Raw genomic sequence first — 27,710 nt, 5'->3', positions numbered from 1 at the left:
CATTGTTTTGACTTCTTCGTCATTTACGTTTAATTTTATTTAGTTTTATATTTGTGTAATTTAATGAACCTTAAAGATTATTTGTCTTTTCACACTATGAAGAGCTACTTCAGACCAGTGCCTTTCAAAGTATTTTTACTAGGCTAGCGCAACATATCTGATTTATGACCTGATGATGCTGTAACCTACGGATTACTTGGCTTTATATTGTAATGCTATTTAACTAAAATTAGAATAAAAAAATGGTTATATTTGCTGGTAGTGAATGAAGGAAATACTTGTTTCTTTCTGTCTTATAAAGGGATACCGAAATTAACGAAGGATTGTTCTTTATTTCGTGTACCTACAACTGGACTTTACACAAGGTACCTACCAATAGAAAATATCCTAAAAGTGTGTTTCTTACATAATGTGATCTGTATGAGAGAATCATTCAATTGATTCACGTAACCTAAGAATATATTTTAGGAAAATATATTCGTATAAGAAGCTCGGCGCTGAGTTCCGCCACTCAACACGTAATGTTTTTCAGATATACAATATCCATTTAATCTATACAATACCGACAGCGTCAGCGTCTGTAAACACGAAAGTTCCAGGTTGAATGCCGTCCGAGGTAATGATTATATTAAAATTATTCCAATTTCCCCGTAAACAATGAGGCGTTAAATTTGATCATTCAATATGACGTGTCTCGAATTCGTCAGGAAGTAGAGATCGGAGTGTCATTACACTACATAGTCTCTACTCGACCTGCTAAATGGAGAAATTTAGCATTATATTCGTGTGACAGTTTTAACAGGATTTTGTCTCGGAAATACGGGTTCGTTGACTACATCTCATATGTCAAAGGAACTCAGGCGCACAGCCTGGTTCTAAATCCTCGAATCGTCTAGCGTGACAGGTTAGAACAATAGTTATGGCCAGCACAGCAGTCGTCCTTATTCCGTGTGTATAAAGTAGCTTTATATGATACGGAAGTTTTTAACAAACATGGCTTAGCGTTAGATTGAAACATGTTTTTTAATTGTTTCAAATGTTCTTTGAGCACTGAGCAGTATATACGTAGGTACGTGTTCCTATAGACATTTTTTATCAGCTTCACGTTTATTATCCCGCAAGTAGCAGGGTAGACATAGGCAGACTAGTGTGAACACACCGCTCCCCATTTTTCGCCCAATTCTGAAGGTTTTGTGTGTTGAGGGGCGGAACTTAACGCCGCGTTTTGCTTCGACACCAGAGCGTAAAAATAGAAATATAAATTTAAATAAATATTTCAGTATTTCGCGTGGGAATCGAACCCACAACCAGTCACGTTTACAGTCACACTTTGTGCCCCTGCGCCACGACTGGGACAGGTCACGCAAATATATTACTTAATCAAGGTACTTATACGTTTTAATAAGGAATTTTAGTTATGAATGTTGTATAAAAAAAGCAGCGTCTTATTTTATTTAAATACTATATTTGGATTGTACAATGGAATTCATAAAAACAATTGCTAGAGTAATATTTTTATGTACACAGTGTTTAATATAATAACTGTATTAAAGTTCAAGATTATTAATCTTTGTTATAGACATTAGCGTATCTACAGATATTTTCTGAGGAGGGCCTGAAATATAGCTTCGATTTACGGTTCGGTAACGTACGGCATTCAGTTTAGAAACATTACAATTATAAAATATTTTTACTCCTACCAACACACACTTGTTGCTGTCAAACAATATTTGACAGTACACTCACTGTCATGTGACAGTTGAAAATGTCAAAAACTCGAAAATGGTTGTACGATTAATATCAACTTTCATTGCAAATAACTAGAAAATAAACGATGATTTAGATGATTCTAATACAAATATCTATTAAGAAGTCATTTATATTTACTACAAAATGGGTGATAGTAGCGATTCAGAGGAATTCTTCGACGCTGAAGAGTTCACGCCCGTGAAGGGATCAAAGTGAGTAATTACACTCCGATATAGTAAAAAATACTTATGAATTTAGTTCTACTACAAGAATACTATAAGAACTTTCCACCTGGCTTCCTATAATACCTAGTTTGAACTGTTTATATAATATTAGTAGTTCAATAACCAGTTTTGCGGGACTATCTAGTTTAACAGATGTTTTGGTACCTGTACGTCCTTGTACGTATCGCCAGGTGATTACTCGTTGTTAGTGGCGCGAGACTTATTAATATTAGTGACTACTGTGTTATATTAAATACATTAGAAGTAAGCTGGTTATTATTTTGGCTCAGTTGTATTCTTGTTGTTGAACAATGGCTAAGTCTGCCATGTTATTGTGTTTGCCAATAAAGTAAGGAAATTTAGTTCTATTTGTGATATCATACAAGTTTAAATTTCAAAATATATAGAATTATTTTTTGCATAGAAATAGTAAAGTTACAAAAATATAGTAATAAAAAATAAACAATATATGAAAAATATAAAAACAATATTTACAGAAGATCTTCATTATGTAAGAATATAAGTGTGACTGAAATCTCTAACAGTGTAGAGGCAGAGGATAAAACACTGAGTAAACCTGACAGTAATGTTACTGCTACAAGTACTCCCCTTGAACCTGTATTGCAAGATGATAGGAGTACTGTTAAAAGTGTAAGTATATCAATATTTTTTAAACAAAAATATAAATGAATTTCCTGATTTATGTCTAAATTTGAGACATTATGTGTTGAGTGATAGAATTCAATGGTGCACACTGTTATACTAGAGAGGAGAGTTAATCTGTAACCACCAGGAGTTAATATGTCTGTTGTCACATGCTGCCACTGCCACTGTGTTATGACGGCTAATAAAAACTTTGTCTTTTATAATTGAGAAGTAATATAAAATAGATTTAATCAATGAATATTTGAGGCTATCTTAGCATAAGTGATAATGATTTATTGTAAACTTGATGATTGGGACGATTAAATGTTCTTAAGTATCTGGTAAAAAATTTCTAGTACTAGACAGAATGATAGCCCAGAATCATTATATTTAAAAATTTAATTGTTCCTTACGGTGTTGAAATGACATATCTGTCTTTACTTTGTATTGCACATACATATAGAGCAATATGCAGAGGGAATAATTTTCGAGCCATCATGTGTTGAGTGATGGAACTCCATACTTTGTCTTGATACCAGACCCAGGAAGTAAAAGTAATTCAATTCCCCCAGTGGGAACCAAACCCACAACCTTTTTAAAATCTCAGTGATTCCACAACAGGGTTAAATACATGTAAAACCTGTGTTTGAATGATGATTTGCTGAGATATTGAATACATTTTAAACATTTTACACAAAATGTAAAATAATTATTTTTCATTATCTAGAATGAGTATGTGTGTATGTGTAATATAGGACAAAAAGCATTATGTCGTAAAATAAATCATTGTCAGTCACAAATAACTCTTTAGTGAATATTTTTTGTGTTTAATTACAAATATTTTAAAGTTATTTAAACATCTGTATAATCTTGTATAAAAATTTGATATTTGATGGTTTGGTTTTTGAATCTCTTAGATTTCATTGTGCAACAGCAGCTCAATGTCTGATTGTAGGAATTATTTATGGAGAGTGATGAATGATTAATTTCTTTTCCTCACTCTTCAAAGGCAATGTATGATGTTAAGTTCCGCAATTCAATATGTCATGTCTTGAAATTGGACAGAAAGCTGAGGATAGCATCTTGTTAGTTTATTACTAAATGGTTTTGCTTAATGCTCTTCAATTCAGGATTTTTTAAACACTCTTAAATGCTTTTACTATTTTTACAGTTTTCTAAGCAACTTCAAAAAATTAGGAGTTTGTTCGTTTATTATATGAAATATTTTAAATAATTATACTGAAGTTATTATAAGTTAACTTATTTTCAAGGTCGTACAAGGACGTAGACGATTTCAAGAGCTACGACGATGTATGCAAACTGAAGAAGAAGATGAACCTGACCCTGGTGCTCCTCTGTCTGCACCAATGGAACATCCATTCAAGTAAGTTGCAATTGTATATATTTATTGTATTTGTATATGTTTATTCTTTTCATAAATTTTGTTACCAAGAAAAACTTTTTTGTTGTACCTACATGACATATTACTATTGCAGTATGTTAATTTAATACATTAATATAATACCATTAAAAATATATAAAGCTTATTAAAAGGGGTTTGTCCACATTGGCTGCAATATGGTCCTTTAAACATTGAGTACTTACTCCATAAGAAAATGCAACAAAATATTTAAAGTTAAAATTTATGATTTTTATGGCTTTTATATAGTAAAGTGATCTATTATTATGATATGTGGAAAGTAAGTCAGGATGGCCGAGCGGTCTAAGGCGCTGCGTTCAGGTCGCAGTCCACTTCTGTGGGCGTGGGTTCGAATCCCACTTCTGACATTACGAGTTTTTTGTTTTACTTCGTTTTTTTATGTTTTAAAATAAGTTATTAACTTTAGAATCTTTTTAGATAAACTTGTTTGGCTAAACAAATTGCTTATTGTGCGATGATTGTCTGTTCGGTCTTACCTGTGGGAATAATTTCATTTCCCCCCAAGCCCTATTTTCCCGCTTTTATAAATAGTTCTTAAAGGAAAGTATACTCTTCTTCTATACTCTTTTTGAAAAACATCGATAGTGTTAAATAATGATCTAAGGCTATGACATTTAAAATATCTATTTCAGGATCATATCTCACGATACGATGAGTTTGCAAAGTATGACGTCGCTGGGCAGGATCGGCAGGATATTGAGCGGGGCCGCCGATTCACACCGTTAGTATACGGGTTCAAATACAGTTATAAGATTTCAAATGAAATCGTTTAATATGATGTTTTTTTAGATAGTGTTTTTTTTATTGTTCGCATTTTTTCTGTGAGTAATAGTACTGTTTTGAATACTTTTTGTTATTGTGCCCCATGAATGTTAATAGTATAGTAGATTGAAATCAACTTTATTAAGCATCAATCCGTCAAAAATATGTTCATGTAAATTTGAAAAATAATAAAGTTGGTAAAATATTATATTGCTTCATCAGAACTTTAAATATGTTTTTTGTTTATTTATACATATATAAAGAGTTATAAATTTTAGAAAATATACGGGAATCTATCCTAGCACCTTCGGCCTCGTCGAGAGAACCTTCGACAATATCCGATGATCCAGCAGTAGATAGAAATCAAACCATAGGTATGTGATTTTAAATTTTAAAAATAATTATCCAAGTGGTAGATGTGATAATACTAGCATAATTAAATAGTCACTCGTAACAGTGAGAACAAAAAACAAACAATCTAAAACAAAGTTGTTACTCAAAAGTACTTTCTAATTATTTTGCTAATTAAAAAAATATAAATAATAATTATCCTATTCCTCAGTCCTAGCAATGGCGGAACCAGACGTGATAGCGAGCACAAAAGCAAACAGCCTGAAGCAGAGCCGCGCCGCGCCCGCCGCCATTGTGGCGGTGTCGGGCGCGAGCACCGAGCCGCGCCCCGTCGCGCCGCCCAGGAAGAAGAAACGTAGTTAGTCTATTGTGTTCTTATTTTGAATTTGTTGGAATTATTTTGGTTTTTAATTCTGTTAAACCATAAATGCTATGTCTCGAAAGTTGGACGATACCTGGGGAACAGAATGTCTTTAAACCAGGTTCCCTTTGCGTATTATGATACAAGCGGGATACAGCTTGAAGCTAAAAAAAACTTTAATTTTATCTATATATTTTTTATAATAATATTAAATATAAGTATATTTTATATTTTTAGACAAACTACACGGTTCCCAATCACTGTCAACCACCGACGGTGACAACCTAAGTATGTGCACAGACACTGATGACATGCGATATGTAAGAGATAAACCGCACGTTGAAAGATTGTTAGTGGAGGCAAGTTTGCGCTTTTTATATATCGTCGGCGTCAGTGAAAATTTAAGGGAAAAATTATGTTTTTTTATAGTAGATAAAAACTGTCTTAATAGTGATGGGAATACAACGTTCTTATGATCTAATTTATAATTGCATTACTATATAGATAAACACTCCAAGTATTTTTTTAATCCAAAATTGCAGTTTCAATGTTACTGCATGGACGCCGGCGATATGTATGTATATGTACATTATTTTTAAAAGTCATAGAGAGTCACGTCACAGTCGCGAATTCAATCCAAGGAGAGGGATTGAGTTGTTTTTAATTTCTCGTGACGTTTCTCTACGTAAATATTAAATACTTTTTATATTTATTTCAGCCAGCCTTATCAAATACGACGGCAAGTCAAACAATGGCGTTGCCGAGTCCCGCCAGTACTATAGAATCCTTAACGAGAGAGTTTCAGGACTCGTTAGAACTTTCTCAGTCTAAATACGGTGAGAACTAAGTGGTTTTTATATTTTTTGTGTCTGTATTATTTTTTTTATTTATTAGCGTTGGGAGGAAACTAGGCGGTTAAGTTTAAAGCGGACACGACTCGCAGACCGTACTGTAAATCACTTAATAGATTTTTTTTTGTTTAAATACTCAGGACTTTAATTTAAAAATTATAAATACAGTACAATCTCACTCGTGAGGCATTTTGAAAAGTCCACAAGTCCATAATCCCCTGAATATAATTTGAGTGTGGACACAACGAAACACGACGGTTGTGTGTTCGATTCCCATTCGCTCTGGTATCAAGATAGAGAGTAGCTTTGAGTTCCGCCACTTTCAATACACAATGTCTCAAAAATTTTAGGCCGAGTGGGGAAGTGGTCGACTTAACAATAAGTTCTTCGCCTACCTTACTATAAGGGATATACAGAGTAAAGCTAACAAATATAACAATTTCTAGTTTTTGGAATGAACATAAATAGCATTTAAATTTATGCATAATTATCATTACAATTAATATACCTCCACCATATTCCGTTTCCGATGCTATCTTAACATACTTCCTTTGATACGTAAAAATAAGTAAAAATAAAAAATACTTCCACCGTAATGTCCTAAAATTTTATAAAATAGCGTTTATATATGTTTTGTCTTTATTAAAGGTTAATTTGTATCATTTATTTTCAGCGGACTTGTCTTCTTTGAGTGCGAACGAGTCGCGATCTGAAAGATCGCATCATTCTGCTTTAGATATTAAGGAGGCTGTTAAAGGTGAATAATGTACAATATTTCTTTTATTTTATTTTTTTATCTAAAATATATAGTCCAATTAGTTACATTATTGTTCAACTCTTACAATATATATAAATAGAATATAATAATCTCATGTAAACTAATTCATTGCACGTAACATAGGAGAATATGTAGTAAAAGCACATGACGAAGAAAGATGGCGGTCAGGGGGTGGGGCTAGCGGAGTAGGTGGGATAACGGGAGGGACCAATAGCCAAGTGGGCGTGACGAGCGCAGCTAGCGGATCAATGGGAGGCCGAACGCATAGTGAGGGACGTCCGCCCCCCACTGGCGCTTCTAGTCTTGGTTCTACATCCAGGTATAGTGCAATAACGTATTGTCTCTTTCTTATTTGTTAGGTGGAAGCGGGATGGAAGATATATGAAAATAAGATCTGAGTTAATGGATAGCTATTAAAAATTAAATATATCATTATTTTTAGTTAAACTAAATGTAATATTTAACTTTCCAGACGCACAGACGGAACGCGCACCCGTCGTCGCTCCGCCGGGGACTCCCCGCAGGGTGCACCTCTGAATGCACAGCAACTATCCGACATGGAGATACTGGAACAAGTCACCGTACTCAACTTGGATACAGGTGCCTTGTGATGGATTTATTATAGACATTTAAAAAATATTAAAACCCCTCGATACTAAAAGCTCTAAAGGTAAACCAAAAATTAGAAAAATTGGATAGTATTCAAATGACTGAATACATTGTTTTGAATTGTGGTTAAGAACACTTGAGTCTAAGTCAGTTTTTAAACAAAAAAAAAACTAAATTTTAATCGGTTGATCCGATTCTAAGGCCAGTTGGATTGAGTTCTGTTCCTATAGATATGTCTGTCTATGGCAACAATATGTCTATGGCACTTCACAGATAAATGGGTCATCCATCCATCCATCAGCCTTTCAACGTCCACTGGGGGTCAAGCGTAGTAGTATTCTGAGATTAGCACTAACCTACGTACAGATGAATAAACAAATATTAAAAAATCATTGTTTTGGGTTCTATTGTCGATAATGTTACCGATTATAGATTTTGCCTATATTTTTCGTGACAGCGACCAGTTATATTTTTATTGTATAGATAACATATTTATATTAGGTTGAAAGAACGATAATTTGAGACACTGTGTGATGAGCGGTAGAACCTAACCTTGTAATTTATGCGCCAGGACGAGGAAATGAAAATATAATATAAAAAAATCACAAGGTGAAAAACAACATCACAAAGTGAGGCCAAACGTAGCACAATTTCCCATCGAGAAAAAGTAATATTTAATATTTTTATTTCCTCGTTTTCATAATGAGACAAAGCGCGGTGTTGAGTTTGGGTCAACTCAACTTACTCAACGCCTCCATAATTAAGCGGAGAATAGATTCTCCCTACTGCTGCTCCAGCGGGATACAGCGTGAAGCTAATAAAAAATAACAAGGTATACCCCCCCGCCCCACAAAGAGACATACAACCTAAACCCACATCAGCGCCGCCCGCAGGCGAGCGCGTGCCGCTCAGCGTGGCGGAGCACAAGCTGCCGCAGTGCATCAACCCGCTCAGCCTGCACATCATGCGCCTCACCTCCGAGTACATAGCGCGCCCGCCCGACGACGACCGCGCCAGGTACGCCACCTCACGCCATCTGTCACGTGACAGCTGGCAACTGTCAGATATCAGCTATCAGCTTTGTTCCGAACGTACCAGAGTCACCACCTAACTGTATTTTAATTGTATAATCGACTGTAAGCTGTCACGTGACCGCTGTCAGCTGTCATCTGTCTACCGTGAGCTTTAGTTATGGTGTCCCGAACGTGCACGAGTCACTACTTAACTGAGTATTACTTGTATCAACCATTATATTACAAGCTGAAAATTACACTTGCAACATTTATTTGTAGATGTGTTTTACTATAATTGTGTATAGCTATGTCTTTTATACCAATTATTAAGCTTCGTGTTTTCACTATATAGAATGATATTAGTGAATTACAAAGTGAATTATGTTGGACTGGCATCCTCGAATCGCCATAACTGAAAAAATAACTACATGTTATTTGTACCAACTGTAACTATATTATATTGGTTTTATGTTTTTCATTTTGATACAAACTCGCCATAAAAAGTTTATTTTTATTCTAAGATGGTTATCTTTCTCTCTCTCTCTTCTGTTTTATTCTGAATGAATAATATGACAGCTATCAGTTATGTATTATATTATGGGTGACATGTTGATACAGATTATATATTGTGAATGGTAGTTTGATTTTAATATTTATTTACTTTTAGGCTGAATATAAATGAACTTTCTGTTTTTATTTATTTTATAATTGTACTTAAAGTTAAGTTACTTTGGTAATCTTTTTTCCACTAGAACAAAGTTGTACTATTATTCATTTTTTATGTTTATTGTTTCATACTAAATATATTTTTATGTTCTTTTGTATTTAGCCTATAAAAATTTGTAATAACTCTATTATTGCATGATTTTTCTCACTTTATGATTAAAACTGATTGCATCCATAGTGAATAACTGTCTCTCTTTTAAATAACGTAAAAAAATGATTTAACTACATTTCAGATTTAATGATAGCCTTGCACACCACACTATATATAAATGCATATTTAATATATTTAAAAAATACAATAAGACATTACCAGAATGCAGAATATAGGTACATATACGTTCATACAATTGTACATAATAGTTATTTAAAAACTTTCTCGTTTTATTTTTTTTTATCTATGCATTAATGTTAATATCAATTTTGTTATCTATGTCGTATACGTAAGACTGGGGTTAAAATACAATACTTAAAGTATGTAAAAAAATTAATAAACCAATATATAAAAATGTAATAAAGTGCGTCGTGGCGCCGGAGTATATAGTCAGGCGATGGTTGTGGGTTCGATCCCCACTAGGAAGAATAATTGTATTCAAATTATTTTCTTTTTCCCGCTCTAGTATATTAAGTGCTGTGTTCATCTTCGTTATTTATGCAATCCCCTAAAATTAGACCGTGTATGGGGAAAGGAGTGTTTTAACACTATTTTCCTTCTGCCTACCATGCTATATGCGAGATACAGCGTGAATCTACAAAAAAATTATAAAAAAACACAAATTTACAGTAATTCAGTCAAGATGAAAAAAAGTATGTGGAGGCAACGCGCCTCCATCAGTTACTACGCTAGTTCTTTCAACCTACTGAAGAAATCTTCGTCTACAATCAGCGTTTACACTAGGTTCAGTTCCCGACTGGGGCAAATATTTGTTTATGCCGTTATGTTGTCTATCGATGAGTCATATATATTAAATGTGCCTTTTGCGTCTCTTTATAAAAATAAATGAAGATATTTGGACGAAGGTGATGTGTTTTGTTTTTAAATTTTGCTTTAGTTGAAAAAAAATTAAAACTTTGGTAAAATTACAATTTTGTAACATATCACCTTTATTAATTTGTATCTTTGTTTATATATTTGGATTTTTTTGTTACTGGGAATTACAGATATTGTTTTGGCGTTTTTCTGTTAATTTTGCAATACTTACTATGTAATAGTAGTTTTTTTTTTATTAAATCAGAATTTGTTAGGATTATTTACTAATATTTGGTTATAGTCATTGTAAACGTTCAGATAGATGAAAATAAAATACAAATAAATAAAAAAATATATAATATTCAATAATATTAATCTTTATACCGAAATTAATTTTGACTTACTCTAAAATTATACTCTACACACATACCACTTTTATAATTCTTATATATTTCTTTCCTATATAAATGTAATATATATTATAGTATATTTATAACTAGAAATTAACAAAAATACGTACATGCTTTTTGTTTACAGTTTGGCTTTATCAATATCGCCTAGCTTTTACTGTTTGTGTAATTGCTTTGTAAAATACAAATATTATGTTATTCTAATCTTAGGAAAAAAGTATTTTATTAGCTTCACGTCGTATCCCGCACATAAAAGGGTAAGCAGAGGGAAACTGGGAACCTAATGTTGCTTGTAGCTCAAGACACTCCATCTCTATTAAGACACTTCTGACCCCCAACGTCCCCACCCCCGCCTTATGACCAAGACAAGGAAATGTGGGAATCGAACCCATAACCGTTATGTTTATTGTCGCACGCTTGTGCTCTACAATGTATTTTTTATACTTATGTAAAAAATGTAGTTAAGCTAAATTTTAGCTATTTTATCGACATAGTAGGGTAGTTCGGTAAACCGAGATAGTGGCCTTTTTTATTAATAAATCAATAGTCGTAGTCATTTTTTAGTTTTAAATTAAATATTTATGAACACTTATAATATCTTAATCTTCTCGTTTTGGTGATATCTCGATACTAAATTATTTAGTGATATATAAAATAATTAAGTATCAAGATGAACCGATTTAACCATCGTGTGTTCAGTGCTTTATATGCAATTATTTAAGAAATGAGATAATTTAAAAACTTGTTTTATGTGTGCAATTGTTGGGTGTATTTTATATATATATTTTTTTCGTACATTATTACAAGAAAGTAGCTTAATAATGAAATAAATATGCTTATAAATGTTTAATGTTTTATTTCTCTAATTATTGAATAAAGTATATCTTCTTACAATTGTATAAAATAATTTTAGAGAAACCGACGAAGAAAGTGAAAGTGTATGTGCTGGAGGTACTGAAGATGAAGCTAAGGAAACTAAGAAAGAGGGTACCGACAGACAGACCACAGCTATTAAAAGGAAGACTGAAAAGTAAGTTTTTATATATTTATAGCTTTTGGTTACAGGTGTAACTTTATTTTTGGCGCCCAATGTGGGACCTAAGAACAGTTTGTGGATTTTTCGTTATATATATATATATATATATATAGTCGATCAAATTTATTAAACAATCGTTTTAATGAAATTTATTGTTTACGTGTAATTTATATAACAGTGTTAATTATTAAATATTATGGCTCACGTAATCTTAACAATAAATAAGAACATATTCTTAAAACTAGTTAATCTACTGGTATATCTTACTTCGGTTTCATCTTTTTTTTAATAGTTGTCATTGAGTGGTGGTGCCAAATGTCGTACTGTGCATAGTTGTACTAAACTACTATAAAAAAACTTGTACATTTGAACGATTTCAACATTAAAGAAAATCTTTCGTAATGTTATAGGACACATTGGTTGTATTGTATATTATGATTGTATTTAAATTCCCTGGCGTGGTAAATTACGGCGTTCATTTTTGTCATTTAACACAAAATGTAGAGAAATTGGGCGGGAAATAGATAAAGCTGCTCTATGCAGAAGACGCGTGAAATTAAAAAGAAATAAATTCACCTTTGATTACTTTACTAACTTGGACTAGTCAAAATTTTTGTATTTGAAATAAGATTTAAATTTTAATTTAGAGTGATGCGAGCAGATCTAGTGAAGTGTCACTCCCAAGACAACATAAACATCAGGTGACGGTGGCGTTGCTTGCGTTTACTTTTGCAATGTTTGCAATATGCCTGTACTTTACCATTTTGTTACGAAATTACTCTAAAACTTACCATTTGAGACAGATTGAGTGGTTTTTTTTAAGCTTACATTATCATTAATTATTGTGATCGTGTTATATTTTATGGTTTTTTTATCTATGAGTTAAATCGTCGTCAATTATGATATTGATTAGATCTCAATTTTCTAAATACTTGGTATCTAAGTCAAAATTTTCTTATAAATAAAAAAATATCAGTAATATTTTTATTATATTTGTCTTGATGACGATTTAAAATTGAACAAACAACAAAGCTACAATACGTTGCTAAGTTAACGCTTACGAAATTGTTTTGTCACTGTTTTTGACTAACCACTTTCACTTCTCCATACCCATATAGAAAAAAATATATAATAATAAACATTATTTATAGATTAAAAAGATTTTTCGGGAGTACAGTGAAGAAAACTGTAGATGCAGCTAAGTCGTTAGCCCAAGAAGTATCTCACGCTCGACACAAGGAGGATGTGGCGGATATTGTAGACGATGTCAGAGGAGAACATAATATTAAATTAAAAGCGTCGAATTCTCATAAAGGACCCTATGATTTTGATGGATGTGTTAGATATGTGCAGGTGAGCTATCGCGCCCCATGTGGGACTCAGTTCTAGTTTGTTTCTAAATATTTGTCGGTTTGATTGTATAGCAATTTGTATTTTAGTTTTGGAATTTAGTATTAGGAAGAGTTTTATATAGATAAATATTTAAAAATCGTAAATAAGTAAAAAAATATATATCTTGCATTCGCAGTACATACAGAAACTTTCATAAATAATAAAAATATTTTGAATCGAACTCATTTATAGCCATCTATAAAGATAATATAATTTTTCTAAATGACTCTGCAATATTATATTTATATTTCAAGATTTTTTATGGAATAATATTAATCATATATTCTTTCTCAGGAAATGGGCTCAGGTCATTCAGGGGCAGTATGGTGCTGTAAATTCAGTGTTTGCGGACGTTTACTAGCCACAGCTGGACAGGATAAGTTATTAAGAATTTGGGTCACCAGAGATGCTTACGATATGTTCCAGGTTAGTATAGATAGGTAGTAATGTATATGAAATAGAAATAAATATATGTATGATATAAAGTTAATGTGTGAAAGTGTTTTGATGATAATTAATAATATTCTTATAAAAAAGCAGCTCCAATGTGCAATGGTCCCCAAGTAAAGTATATTGTGTTTATCCCTGGAGGGGTAGTCAGAGAGAACGGCGCCAAACGCTACGGACAATTTGACAATAGAAAAACTATATAATAGTCTAACGTTCTAAATCACTTTTTCCAGGACATGCGCACAAAATATAATGCCAAACAGAAATCTTCTCCTACCCCTTCTCAAGAGTCACTATCCTCCCTTGCCCCACCACCATCCCCCGAGGACCCGCCCCTGACCCCCTCAGCGCCCTTCTGCCCCAAACCCTTTTGCATATACTCCGGCCATACTTCAGACCTTCTAGATGTTTCTTGGTCCAAAAATAACTTCATTTTGTCCAGTTCAATGGATAAAACTGTTAGATTATGGCATATTTCGAGAGGGGAGTGCCTATGCTGTTTTCAGCATATTGATTTTGTGACGGCCATCGTATTTCATCCGAGAGATGATAGGTACTTCTTGTCGGGTAGTTTGGACGGGAAGCTCAGATTGTGGGATATACCTGATAAAAAGGTGATTTTTTGTTATGTATTAACTTTTACTTCTTATAATAAAATAATTAATAAAATTAAAAAAATCGTTTTCACAATTAATATACTTTTCAACTATATTGTAACTTATTGAATTAAAGTTTGAGCTTAAAATTAATATCAAAATTTCACAAAACAGGTAGCCGTATGGAACGAAGTGGACGGCAAAACAAAACTAATAACCGCAGCTAATTTTTGTCAAAACGGTAAATTCGCCGTCGTCGGCACATATGACGGCCGATGCATTTTCTACACAACAGACCAACTAAAATATCACACCCAAATAGATGTAAGATCGACACGAGGAAAAAACTCAACCGGACGTAAAATAAGCGGAATCGAACCCATGCCTAACGATGACAAAATATTAGTAACTTCCAATGATAGTCGAATAAGACTATACGATTTGAGAGATCTAAATTTATCCTGTAAATATAAGGGTTATGTGAACGTGTCGAGTCAAATTAAAGCTTCTTTTTCGCATGATGGGAAGTATATAGTTAGTGGATCGGAGAACCAGTGTATTTATATATGGAAGACTTGCCACGACTACTCCAAGTTTACTTCTGTGAGGCGCGACAGGAACGACTTCTGGGAGGGCATCAAGGCCCACAATGCGGTGGTTACCTGTGCTGTGTTCGCGCCCAATCCGGATCATATGATAAGGATGATAAGCGAGAGGGAAGCGCAGGGGGTTAGGGAGGATGAGGTGGTGAGTTTTGTTAAGGTTATCCGTTAAGTTTTAAAATTTTATTTTTAGTTTCACGCGGTATAGCAGGGTAGGTAGAGGAAATCTGGTAATATAATGCTAAGACACTCCGTTCCTATTGATACACTTTATAAATACGAGCTTACGTGCTTTCTTTTGTATTAATAAAAGAATATATTTTAATTTGAAATTTGTTTTAGAATAATCGTTACCACGCTTTCAATCAGATATTTCCGCTAGGGGCACAACCGTGCGACGTTACGTCACCCGATAGGATAACTATGATTCCAGTTTGAGAAAACGAAATATTTAATATTTTCCTCTCTCTGGTATCAAAGTAAAGCGCGGTGTTGAGTTCCGCCATTCGTCACGCAATGCCTCTGGAGATCGACAGAAAGTGGGAAACGGAAGTGTTTTAATGGGAACCAAATGTCTTAACGCGACGATCTCAGGTTACCTCTGCCCACCCTGCTATGTGTGAGATAGCGCATGACACTAATAAAAGTATAAAATAATTAATATTCAATTTCAGCAAAAGGCACCAGACGCGGGCATGGTGTCCTCCTCTCAAACCGGACATGTGTTAGTTAGTGCGGACTTCAACGGCTGCATCAAAGTGTTTGTCCACAAGGCGAAACCGAAACACAGCTCTTTACCTGCATCTGCTCTAGCTTAGAAGGTAACAAATACAGAAAAAGGTGGGAGGGAGCGAGGTACAGTATTTGTGATTTTTTTTTTCTTGTTGGGATAGTCGATTCTAAATTTCTTTATATAATTGGTATGGCTTTAACATATTTCTATTATATGAATAGAACTGCTAATATATCGATTCTTATTTTTTATGGGAAAATGAGAGAAATGATAAATTAATAAAGATTTTGTGTATAGATATTGAATATCTACAGATTAAATATCTAAGTAATTAAGAATTTTGATTTTAACCCAATATTTTTTCTATGGGATCTTTATTTGTTATGTCATATAATGGCCTTGAAAAGGACTTGTTAGAAAGAGCTAGTAATGGCTTATATAAATGAAGTATATGAAAGTAAAGCTGATTGGAACAAGATTAAATAAATATATTATTTGAAAAATATGGCAAAAAGATAAAAAATAATTAAAAGTTTTTTTTACATTTTAATAATAAACAAATAAAAAACATTTGTATGTATTCCCATCTAGGACTGGTATATCAAGTATTAATATTAAAACCAAAATGGCTGAAGTAACTTATGACGTCACATGTTACTAATTAGCATGTTGCTCTAATTTTTTAGGTCATTTAATATGATATTTTCTATGATACACTTTACTTTATAATAGTAATTTTGCTTAAGTGTGACTAAAACTTCAAATAACACTTAAACATATGTTAAAAGACAGGAAAAGTAATTAGAATAAATATATTTTATATTCTATAGTTAATGTATTTAAATTGCCTTAGGTATATTTTTAACATAACTAAAATGGCAGTTTTCAAAAATTAAGAATTAATTAAAATATTACAAACAAATGTGCAATAGAAACTTTAATTTGTAGATTTTGTGATTTTGATTTAATATTGAATATAACATATAAAATATAAATGTATGTCTGTATATATTTTTTATTTAAATAATTAAATATAAGAAGGATATTATGATGGATAAAATATTTAAAAACCTGTTTACACTTTATTATACTAGTACTACTAATACTGCTAGGAAATAAAGTTTGTAATAGTGTGAACTAGGCTTTAGTTTCACAGATTATATAGATAATAAATATGCGAATGTAAACGTGGCCACTTGCCAAAATGTTTGAAAACATTTTTGTTTTGTTTGGTTCCAATTGTGTACGCAATCTCCCTATATGAGTTCAAAATCGAGAATAGTGTCTTAACACTAAATTGTCTTTAACATCTTTATATAATGAAGGTAAATGAAATATATGAAAAAAAAGGCTAAGAAAAAAATTATGAAATTATATACCATTATGAAATTAAAGTTAAAAATTAAAGCCTAACTAACATACATAGTAAAGTAGCGCAAATATAAGAAATCTAACAAATTTTTAATATTTAATTTTAAACTTAAATAATAGAAAAATTTCATATATTTTGTTTAATTTATAATATTTATTCCAAAATAAAGATATTATCAACTAATATTAAAAATGTATTTCGATGCGTATTTTTCTTACAAAAGCGATAGGAATTTAACGTTTATTTTTTAAGAAACATCAAAATTGTATAAAGCTTTACAAAATATTACTTGTTTACTTATATTTTTTTAAGTAACCTTTTTTTATAAAATTCTATTAAATTCTATTTCTTATGATCTATTTTCTAAGTATAAATAAAAGCACTTAACTGATATTAGTGTAAAAAGGTTTTGAGTTTGTATGTTGTGCAATATTTTTTTATTATTTTATAGAGAAAACTTGGAATAATCATCACAAATATAAATTATGTATATATGACTTTCAGTATTTGCCTTTTAAGAAAATTGTTTTTTTAACAAAATGATTGGTTGCTTCAAACATGATTTTCTATTTATTAATTTGTGGTAAACTTCCTGTAAAAAAGTCATAAAATAAGTTTTTCTTAGATATGCAGAAATTTATATTATTTGTCCATTATCTCTAAAATGATCGGAGTATAGAAGTAGACAGATAAAGAAACATCCTCGAGAAAATTTATTCCACCACGCGACGAGCAATGCCAGAATTCGGCGGAAAATGGGAAACGGAAGTGTCCTGATGGGAACCTAGTGTCTTTACATCAAGTTTCCAGGTTTCTTCAGCCTATCCTGCTATGTTCGGGATACAGCAAGAAGCCTAAAAAAGTCTTAAGTGTTTTTTGCACATAAAAACACCCAACATACAAACTGATATCAATTTTTTAATGTATATATTTTGTTACTTTTCACAATTCCAAGTAATTCTTGCCTTCGAATATAAATAAAATATGTGATTATAAAAATTATGTTTAAGCGTATAACTCATGCCATGTATCTTATAACTTTATTGTATATGATTAATTTGCATTTACACGTTAATAAATCGTTATATTGCTAATTCTGTTGTTTTTCTTTGTTTTAATTCATATTTCCTCCTTTCTATAGTGCCTAAGCGTTCAGCTTGTGACCCATCTATTCATTCACACTTGTAATTATTCTGTATAATTTAATTAAAAAAGTATTCAGGCTAGTGAGTACAAATAACTGTATCAAGTATGCCACTAAGACCCAGGCGTGTCTGTTCACCGCGAAAAAAAGGCCATTCGAATTATCCCCCTCGTTTCGAGATGTATCGGTACCGTTAAGCGACCACCTTGAACTTCTTGGCATTACTCTTTCATCGACTCTTAACTTTGGATCTTACATTGAGTCCAGAGCTCAGTTGGCTGCTAAGAAACTTGGCGTCCTCTCCAAGGTGAGACAGTACTTTACACCTCAACATCTTCTCACACTGTATAAAGCACAAGTTAGACCATGTATGGAGTACTGCTCTCATTTATGGGATGGTTCTGCCAAGTACCAATTACAGACCTTAGAGTCAGTTGAGAGACGAGCCAGAAGGCTAATCAATGACGGGACCCTTGTTGAAACTCAACTGCAGAGCCTTAGCCACCGGCGTAGGGTTGCATCTCTATCTGTGTTTTACCGGATACACTTCGGAGAGTGTGCCCATGATTTACATAGCTTGGTTCCCCCAGCCCCTTTTTACCTCAGAACTTCCAGAAATACAGCTTTACGCCATCCATACACGGTAGAAATTCCTACCGTACGAACGAAACGCTTTGAGGCTACATTCTTTATCCGCACTGCGAGAGATTGGAACTCACTGCCGGCAACTGTATTTCCTGTGACATACAATGTGGGGGTTTTCAAAGAAAGGGTGAATAGGTATCTTCTAGGCAAGCGTGCACCACCGTAGACCGCATCAACGCTCACCAGACTTGATGCGGTCAAACGCAAGCCTATTCCATATAAAAAAAAAAAAAATCAATATAAAATTTATTAAAAAAATATATTTTAATTAAACCCTTCTTTGTATTATACATAAATGATAATTCAGTGATTCAATTCAATACCTAAAAGTATGTAATTTTTCATCAAATTGTTGTTATTAATTTAGTTCAAAAAAGTAATATTTTTTTGGTAAAATCACTGATTTGATCTTTGAAACAAATTTATAAAGTATAATTTCGTATACACGTGTAATTGAAATTAATTCTTGAAATAAAATAAAAAAAACTGCATAATGAATAGAAATATTTTTATTAACAGAATGGAATGTTCTTAAATAACAATTACATTACAATTAAAAGCTCGAAATAGAAAAGACTTGTTTAAATTCATTTATGAAATAATTTTATAAATTAAAAAAGAGAAAGGCACTGCAGTATACTATGTAATCATTATTATTACATAAGTGAGACAAATCAATAATATTTTCAAGTATATAATAAATAAGTAATTAGAAAGAAAAACACTTACAAGTTTTTCTTCCGTTAAAATACGAGTATTCTGTAAAAATTACTTTAAAAATGTCTATGTTATAAAAAAAAGTTAAAAAATATAATTTCTACGGTGGTTTCTCTTTGTACTATTTTTTCGATTTACAGTCGTTAGTTTTAAAAATCGTTTAAATTAAAAGTGGCCCAAATGAAAAAAATATTTTGGAAATAAAATACGTTTTTTTTTAATAAAATATTAACAATGAGAATATGTTACAAATTGCTCCTTTTCCATAAATTGAAATATTTATACATTAAGTTCATTCGATTACTTTTATCGTTAAATATATTTTTATACTTTCCACGGCGGACTCCTTTATAAAACTCTGCATACTTATGTCTCTGTTCGGGATGGTCGGTGGGTTCTTCGTATAATTTTGTTCATTCCCGCTCCTAGTTCTACAATATACCGCAACCTCAAAATAAAAATGGCTTAACATCAAAATTACTTTTGGACAACAATTATGGAATTTTACAATAAACCTCTATTATCATCCTATTTGTCAAAATAAAAAAAAATGAAATTTAAAGTTGGATCACTTTCATTCAAAAGTGATATTAACAAAATTGTGTGTCTACCAAACCATCATAATACAAAATAATCTGTGAAAATTAAATTTAAAAAGCTGCTTATATAAAAAATATACATTAAAACTATGCTTTCCACGGCGGTTTCCCCTGTAAGGCTCTGCGCACTTTGTCCCTCCGCTCCGGGTGGTCGGTCGTGGGTTCTTCATACATGTCTTTACTATCGATCTCTATGTTATCTCTTGGTTCTGGTGTTTCGGGTTCAAAATTCGCTTGTTTTGTTAGTAACTGGGGAAATATAATTAATATTTATTTGTTTATAGAAACTGCTGTAGGTATATAGAATATATTAGTATGTATAGAGATATATTGTGTGTTGTATTTTTTATGAAATCTAACCAAACTATAAAATTATTTACTTTTAATGTTTTAACTTAGGATAGAATCGACGGTTTTATCTAATCATATATTTCTAAATTATAACATAAAAGTTCAATTAAACATTGTAATCTTCCTTTTTATATTTTCCATATAATAAAGTTCGATCCTCAGTCAAAGGAAACAAGAGTTAAATTGACTGCGGCGTTGAGTTCCGCCACAGAACAACCAAGGGCTCAGATTGACTTGAAACAAATGATTTTTTTTATAATAAACTATATTTTACCATTTTGATATATTGTTGTATGTCATGGTCCTTTGATCGCGCTTCAGGTGGAGACAGTGTTGGTTTTGAATATTCTGCTACTGGAGACACTAAAATATATATATATTTGTTTATTATTATCATAATAATATTATAATATTATTATCACTGCGTGCGTTAAAGCAAGTCCTACGTCTAACTGCAGAGCTATCTTGATTAATTGGTTTAGGTATGGGTTTAAAATATTTTACCCTATATGCTGTTCCCGTAAAAGGAGCGCTGACGCTTCCATCCTATATAAAATAAAGAGGACACAAAGTCACATTTTTTTCATATAACGTCTTTGTTACATTGATGTATAAAGGCAACAAGAATGTAAGAAATTAAGAATATAAGTCATATTACATACAAATAGCATAAACAGATATTATAAAAAAAATACAAAAAATCTCCCACTCACTACAATCCACACTAGTATGAAATCCGGCACTCCCCCCAACCCCACTATTGGCATTCGAAGCCGCTACCCCACTGGTGAGTATTCTTAGCGCTTGTCGCCACTGCGCCTCCATGACGCCGTGCAGCTGAGATGCTATTTCACCGCGACGACGACGGTACGTGTCTAACTTATTCTGTAAATAATTAAATAAATATTAGATAACTTAATTTAGATAACGTATAAGAAATATAATAAAGCGGGATTTGAATCCGCGCTTCTTGAAAATTGTGCAAGACATTGCGTGTTGAATTGTCGTGTTCTGCCGAACGGGAATCGAACCCACACTCGTCACATTTACACACAATCCGCCTTAATCTATTTTTTTAATATATAATATTGATTGGTTTTGCATTAAAATAATCATTAAAGAAAAAAAACTATACTTTACTCTGTTGCCCACTTTCCGCTGAATGTGCATGTGCCGAATATTCTGTTAAATTAAAAATTTTAAAATTTGTTTTACCTCTAATAGACTTATCCTCTCGCTGGCCTGCGCTAGTTGTAGCCTGTACAGTTTAATTTCTTCCTTTTGTTTCTCTTCTAACACATTTACTTCTAATTTATGTCTGTAAGCAACAAAATTCTATTTTTAACATTTTTAAAATGTTATTCCACATTTAGAAAAGAAGAAGAAGAAGTAGTGTCAACGCAGTAAATAAACAATATTTAAATCATGCTATATTACTTACATTTATATATTTTGTAAAAAAAAAATTTAATAAAATTATATAGTAGCTCAAGCTGTATAGTGTTAAGACACTCCGTTCCCCATTTTGCGCCGAATTCTGGAGGCATTGCGTGTTGACTGGCGGAATACAACGCCTCGCTTTGCCTCGAAACCAGAGCGAAGAAATAAACATATAAATTAAAAAAATATATTTAACTTCACAGTAGGGATGGAACCCACAACCAGTCGCGTTTACAATCAGATATTTGTGCCCCCGCGGCACGACTACCTCAAATTATATAGTAATTTTTATAAATATAATTATATTTAAGCAACACTATAAGAATATGGTCGATATATTTCTTAATGAATGCTATGGTCAATGCAATGGTTCAAAATCAAAAATAAATAGAACACACACTACCATATGTTATACAATACCCACATTTGTATAAAGTCACGTTGTTATGGCAACGCGTATTGTACGCTCCAATTCTTTCCCTAGCAATAATAAAAATAAGAACTCACTGCTCCTCAATCCTAATTATCTGCTTGTTAAAAGTCTCCACAATATGCATTTCCTTATTCCTGGCAGCCATTTCCATGTCTCTTTCAGCTAATTCCAATTGTTTTTGGAACTCCTGCAACTTTCCTAATACTGCATCTTCTAATTGTTGCTGGTAGTGGTTTTTGAGGTCTACTTTTTGTATTTCAAGTTGTTTCTTTAGTGTTTTCGTTTCATTATCTTGTAAATCCTGTGTGATATTTTTTTGGGGGTTTATTTAATTAAATAGAAAATTTTATATAGAAAGATCTAATTTAAACATACAAATAATTCAAGAAAGTTAAACTTATAGAGGAACATATAATTAAAACCTAAAATTTGGAAAAAACATCACATAAAACCCTTAATTTACGTAATAGAAAATAAAATTAAAGATACATAAAAAACAAATGTAGCTTATAGAAATAGCAAAAAAAGTCATTTGTCAGAAGTGGGATTCGAACCCACGCCCACAGAAGTGGACTGCGACCTGAACGCAGCGCCTTAGACCGCTCGGCCATCCTGACTTACTCATTCAGCAATCAATATTAGAACCAGAATCGAATGATTCTAATAAGTTTATAGTTACAAGAATATATTATATGGGGCACGGCAATGCGGCAGCCAAGTTAAGCAAAAAAAGTAGCACGGTTGCACCACCCTTTTCTCGAAGCAGTTCAGAATATTTTCGAGTCACCGGCAGTCGACGGGGTTTGTTCTGCAGGTCGAGAATTCCTGAATGAAAACTATGTAACCAAAAACGCACTGTGTATTCTTCTGTGACACGACCGCTATACACACCATTAGCCCTTCGAGCCGTATCCACAGCACAGGTGCCACGGTGGAACTCGTATTCGTACGCTGTATTTGTAGTTTTCCATTTTATAAATTGCGTGACGCAAACAGAAAAAAAACAAAAGAAAGGCGGTTAACGGCGGCGGGAGTTCAAATCCAGCTAACTAACAATTTTTATATATTCTAAAAACATACATAAAAATACTTACATATTTCCTAGTTAACTCTGACACTTGATATTGCGATTCACTCAACTGTCGTTCCAATATATTGCATCTTGATCGTTCCTCACTGACTTTATCCTTTAATATATCTCTTTCTTGTTGTATCATTGACTTTTCTTCATTAAATGTTTGTAGTTTACTGCTAAGTTCTGTTACTTTAGTTTTTGTTTGTTCATGGTCTATACGCTCCTGAAAAAAAAAATACGTATTACAATAAGTTAAAAAATATGCTATGAATAGAGATGGGCGTTATCGTTTTTTTCCGTTAACGGTTATGAAACCGATATATGGTTTTCGTATCGATATCAAAAACGGTTTTCAGATATCGTTTTTTTTTTCGAATTGTCAATAAACGCAAAATCATAATTATAACATTATAATATCATAATAAATATATGTAATTAGTATTACATATAAATAAAAACTATAATCAAATGTAAAAAAAACAATATTTAGTAATTAAATTGAAATAATATTAAAATACAAAATTATATCCAAATTTCAACTTTATTCATTTATTTAGAAGTTCGATTTTATAACGACGAAACAATAACTTGTAGATGTAATGTAAGAAAACCGCCGAAACATGAATCTGTTAGTTAGTTAGCTATCGGGTATTCGCTTCATTTCTTTTACACCCGTGAAGAATATACTGATAGAAAGAGAGGTAGCGAATATCAGTTTATCAGATATTCGCCTTATCCCATTTACGCCCGTTCGGAATAAGTTACTTAGAAAGAGAGGAAGTTAGTTTTAATATAAAACAGTTTGACGTTTCAAAAGTTTTGCGTTATTACGGTTTTGTTCAGATCACAGCTATATTGAGTTTTAAGTTTCTGTAAAAACGGTTTTCTAAAAACATATATCGATACGTTATGTTTTCCTTAACATATCGGTTTTAAGTTACGTTTTGATATATCGAACTAAATCCCTAGCTATGAATAGTATTTGCAGTTCTATTTTTTTTCTTCACTCTATATCCTGAACGTGAGAAGGGTGGACAGAGGAAACCAGGGAACGCTAGGTTCCATTTTCCGTGGATACGAATTGAAATCTTGATTCATTGTGTGATGAGTGGAGGGACTCAAGCTTTGCCTCGTTACCACAGACAGTTGCCGTGTAGTTTCGCTACTCAACACTAGTTTACCCCTGCCTACGATACTATTTGTGAGATACTGCGTGAAAATATAAAATAATAAAGAAAAAATAAGTTATTGTACTATGCTTTACGTCACTTACCCATTCATTTTATTGCAAAACCTCATATTTATTATGTTGTGCTTTAAGCTATAGAGGGGTAGGTAAAGAGAACCTAGTGTCCAGGTACTATATTCTCCGCTTTCAACTCGAATTTGAGAGATTGTGTATTAAGTGTGGAAATCAACATTGTGATTTGTCTTTACAGATCAAGAAATTGAAAATAATTTAATTCCCCAAATGAGAATCGAACTCAGGACAATCTCATGTACAATTATTATTTATAATTTTGTAACCTAGCTTTGAGGTTGTCGCAGGGTACTGGCCCAAGTTGTGGTTCCCATTCAACAGAATGAATGAATTTATTATTCAATTCTCGCTATGGTAAAAAAAATATTACATAATTTACCTTTCCCAAAGCATCTTCTAAATTCTTAACGCAATCTGTAGACTGTTTGTTCAGTCTCATCACAGTTTCATAGTTTTCCTTCATAACTTCTATTTCTTTCTCTTTAACTCTTATACTCTCTTCTTTATTTGCAATAATTTTGTCCATATTTTCTTGAAGTTCTTTCTTTGCTAATGATATTTGTTTACATTTATCTTGATAATCGTGAGCTAAGTCCAAAGCTTTGTATAATTCTGTTTCAAAGTGGCTTGTTTTCTATAATTTTAATGATTAACTCATATTAGTATAAAGCAATCTATTTTTGAGTAATGATTAGATTATTTCTATCAAATAATAGTTTTGTATAATCTTGTTTAATTTATTGCAAGAACCAAATTACGCATATTTTGTAACAAAAATATAACTATAGATACTATAGATATCTGTTGGGGCTTTGATTCCCATTCAGTCACCACAATTCCACACCATTATGTTCCGCCACTCAACACATAATGCCTTAAGAATTTGGTGAAAAGTAGAGAACAGAAGTGTCTTAACACTAGGTTTCCTCTGCTAAAAAAATCTGACACAACATACAGCTAAAAAAAATAAACAGACCTTTTGAGCATCACCAGCAACCATTTTAAAATTGTCAACCTCTCTACACATCTTGTCTAGGGCAGTCCTATGTCTTTCTTCTGCTTTATCTAAACTACCAGTTAATCTTAGCCAGGCTTCCTTTAACTTATTAATTGCAGCATCCTTAGCTCTATCAACTTTGACTGCAACAGCCAATTTCTCTTGTTGTTCTAGAATTTTCCTTTGTAATTGTTGAATTATGGCTTCACAATGCTGTAAATAAACATTTATTTTAGTGTATTAGCAAAGGCAAAGAAATACAAAAATAATTTATTTTTACATATTTGTAATCTTAAATGAACCCATAACTATTGCATAAACTATCAAACACTGTTCCACTGTGCAGTATTGGCTTCAAAAACAGAACTTGTCAAACCATTTTACTGCACCACAGTGGCCTCAATAAGAAAAAAATTAATGACAAAATATTACCTCTCTTTTCAACCTTTCTTCTTCTAACTTGATATTATCAACCTTATCACCCCTATCAGGTTTCTCACCCCAAAGTTCACTTAAACTTAGTAAATCAGTATCTATAGTATCAATTTTATAAGCATCTCGTTCTAAACCAAAAGGTCTTAATTGTGGCATTTTGAACTCTTCATTCTTTAAGGACATTATATCACTTTTATCTGCCATAGATCTATATGTATTTTGACTATAATTTTGTGATTTATAATGCTCCAGTACTTTTGAAGCTCGGTCTAAGATTTTATTTGATGATGGTTTAAAGGCATCTGAATAGTTAGATGACTGATTAGGTTTTTTTGGAGTAGACGTTGGCTGTACATCTTTGTTTTCTGAGAAATTCAACTTTCTTATGCTTGGGGACTTTAAGTCTTGCTTTTGTTGAGCATTACATGAGTTAGTTTCTCTGTTATTGTCAGCTTGTGAGTTTGTTGATGTACTGGCTTGCGGTGATTGATTTGCACTATTTCTAACTAAATAAATATACTTATCGAGAACATTTGATGACACTGTCCGTCCACTTGGTAGTTGAATTGTATCAGCACTACTTTTAGGATCTAGCTTTTGAGTTATATAATCACCTGCTGCTTTTATCACATTTGCGGGACTAAAACCAGATGGTTTTTTAAAATTTATTTCAGGAGTCTCATAAGATTCAACTTTAGTTAAAAAATCATCTATTTCGTGAAGTAAAAGTTTGTCATTCTTTTTACTTGGAGTAGACACAATGCTGCTAATGTCCCCATCCATGCTTTGCAAGTCATTTAATGGAAGTTCAATTGATTTCGTACCTAACTTATTAAAGCTGCCTTGGTTGTAACTTTTTTCTGCAGTAGTAATAGAGTCTAAACTAGTCAATGAAATATCTTTAAGTCTTTCTTTCCTTACTTTACGTCGGCGTCTACGCGGGAACGTAAAACATTTACGATCTAAACTACGTTTATCACTTTCTGAATCCCAAGATTTACGCTTATGTGAGCTAACAGTTGAGAAAGCGTTACTAGTGTCTAGTTCTAAAGTTTCCAAACGAGATTCTAATGAATAAACCTGATCAACCAGTTGGCCTAGAACTTGAGCAGTACAAGAAGCTGACTTCTGGACAACAGTCCTACTGGAGTCCAGGAAAGTGTCTTCAGAGCTGGAACTATCCACGAGGAAGAAGTTCGGAGGTATCAGCAAAAGGACATCAGTATCGTCGGTCTCACTCATCACAAGAGCTGCACATTTTACTATACCATAATACAAAAGCCATTATATTTCTATATGTGTATTGTTAAGAAATACATTTATATGAAGAAATAAAAATGAGTTCTTTTCAACAATTATAAAACACTGATATAGTTCCATCAACAGTCAACAACGGTTTAATTTGTTTATAGAAATTAGAATATAGTTTTTAGAATGTTGGTAGTAACTAGTAAGGTACTTCTAGTTCTATGACATTTAGAAGCTGTCAACAAAAGTCAATGATCAAATGACATTTATAAATACATACGTTTAGAAATAAGTAAA

The 27,710-nt window shown here is 32.4% G+C and overlaps 2 protein-coding genes and 2 non-coding genes across 4 annotated transcripts; 2 read left to right on the top strand and 2 right to left on the bottom strand.

The window, feature by feature from the left end:
- Window positions 1–1,739: 1,739 nt before the first annotated feature.
- On the top strand, window positions 1,740–18,161 carry LOC146539781 (WD repeat-containing protein 44). Its single transcript, XM_085207493.1, has 19 exons — window positions 1,740–1,961; window positions 2,471–2,624; window positions 3,890–4,002; window positions 4,692–4,780; window positions 5,100–5,195; window positions 5,384–5,530; window positions 5,771–5,892; window positions 6,252–6,369; window positions 7,058–7,141; window positions 7,286–7,481; window positions 7,635–7,762; window positions 8,665–8,788; window positions 11,801–11,917; window positions 12,571–12,624; window positions 13,075–13,276; window positions 13,610–13,741; window positions 13,999–14,379; window positions 14,536–15,108; window positions 15,638–18,161. The coding sequence occupies exons 1-19, from the start codon at window positions 1,894–1,896 to the stop codon at window positions 15,779–15,781; spliced, it is 3,042 nt and encodes a 1,013-aa protein (XP_085063619.1). The 5' UTR covers window positions 1,740–1,893; the 3' UTR covers window positions 15,782–18,161.
- On the top strand, window positions 4,323–4,406 carry TRNAL-CAG (transfer RNA leucine (anticodon CAG)). Its single transcript has one exon. It is a non-coding gene; the product is annotated as a tRNA-Leu (tRNA).
- Window positions 18,162–19,348: 1,187 nt separating the features above from the next.
- LOC146539779 (uncharacterized) lies at window positions 19,349–27,610 on the bottom strand. The gene is made up of 9 exons (XM_085207317.1): window positions 26,163–27,610; window positions 25,710–25,943; window positions 25,113–25,367; window positions 23,492–23,695; window positions 22,472–22,698; window positions 21,740–21,842; window positions 21,238–21,409; window positions 20,799–20,887; window positions 19,349–20,422 (listed from the first exon to the last, which is right to left on the bottom strand). The coding sequence occupies exons 1-9, from the start codon at window positions 27,405–27,407 to the stop codon at window positions 20,261–20,263; spliced, it is 2,691 nt and encodes an 896-aa protein (XP_085063443.1). The 5' UTR covers window positions 27,408–27,610; the 3' UTR covers window positions 19,349–20,260.
- On the bottom strand, window positions 22,931–23,014 carry TRNAL-CAG (transfer RNA leucine (anticodon CAG)). The gene has a single exon. It is a non-coding gene; the product is annotated as a tRNA-Leu (tRNA).
- Window positions 27,611–27,710: the final 100 nt, after the last annotated feature.

The sequence above is a fragment of the Heliconius melpomene genome, chromosome 3, assembly GCF_056956725.1.
Source record: "Heliconius melpomene rosina isolate 202511_hmr_F chromosome 3, ASM5695672v1, whole genome shotgun sequence".
Taxonomy (NCBI): domain Eukaryota; kingdom Metazoa; phylum Arthropoda; class Insecta; order Lepidoptera; family Nymphalidae; genus Heliconius; species Heliconius melpomene.
Note: the sequence above shows the minus strand (reverse complement) of the source record. Positions and strands in the feature narration are given on the sequence as shown.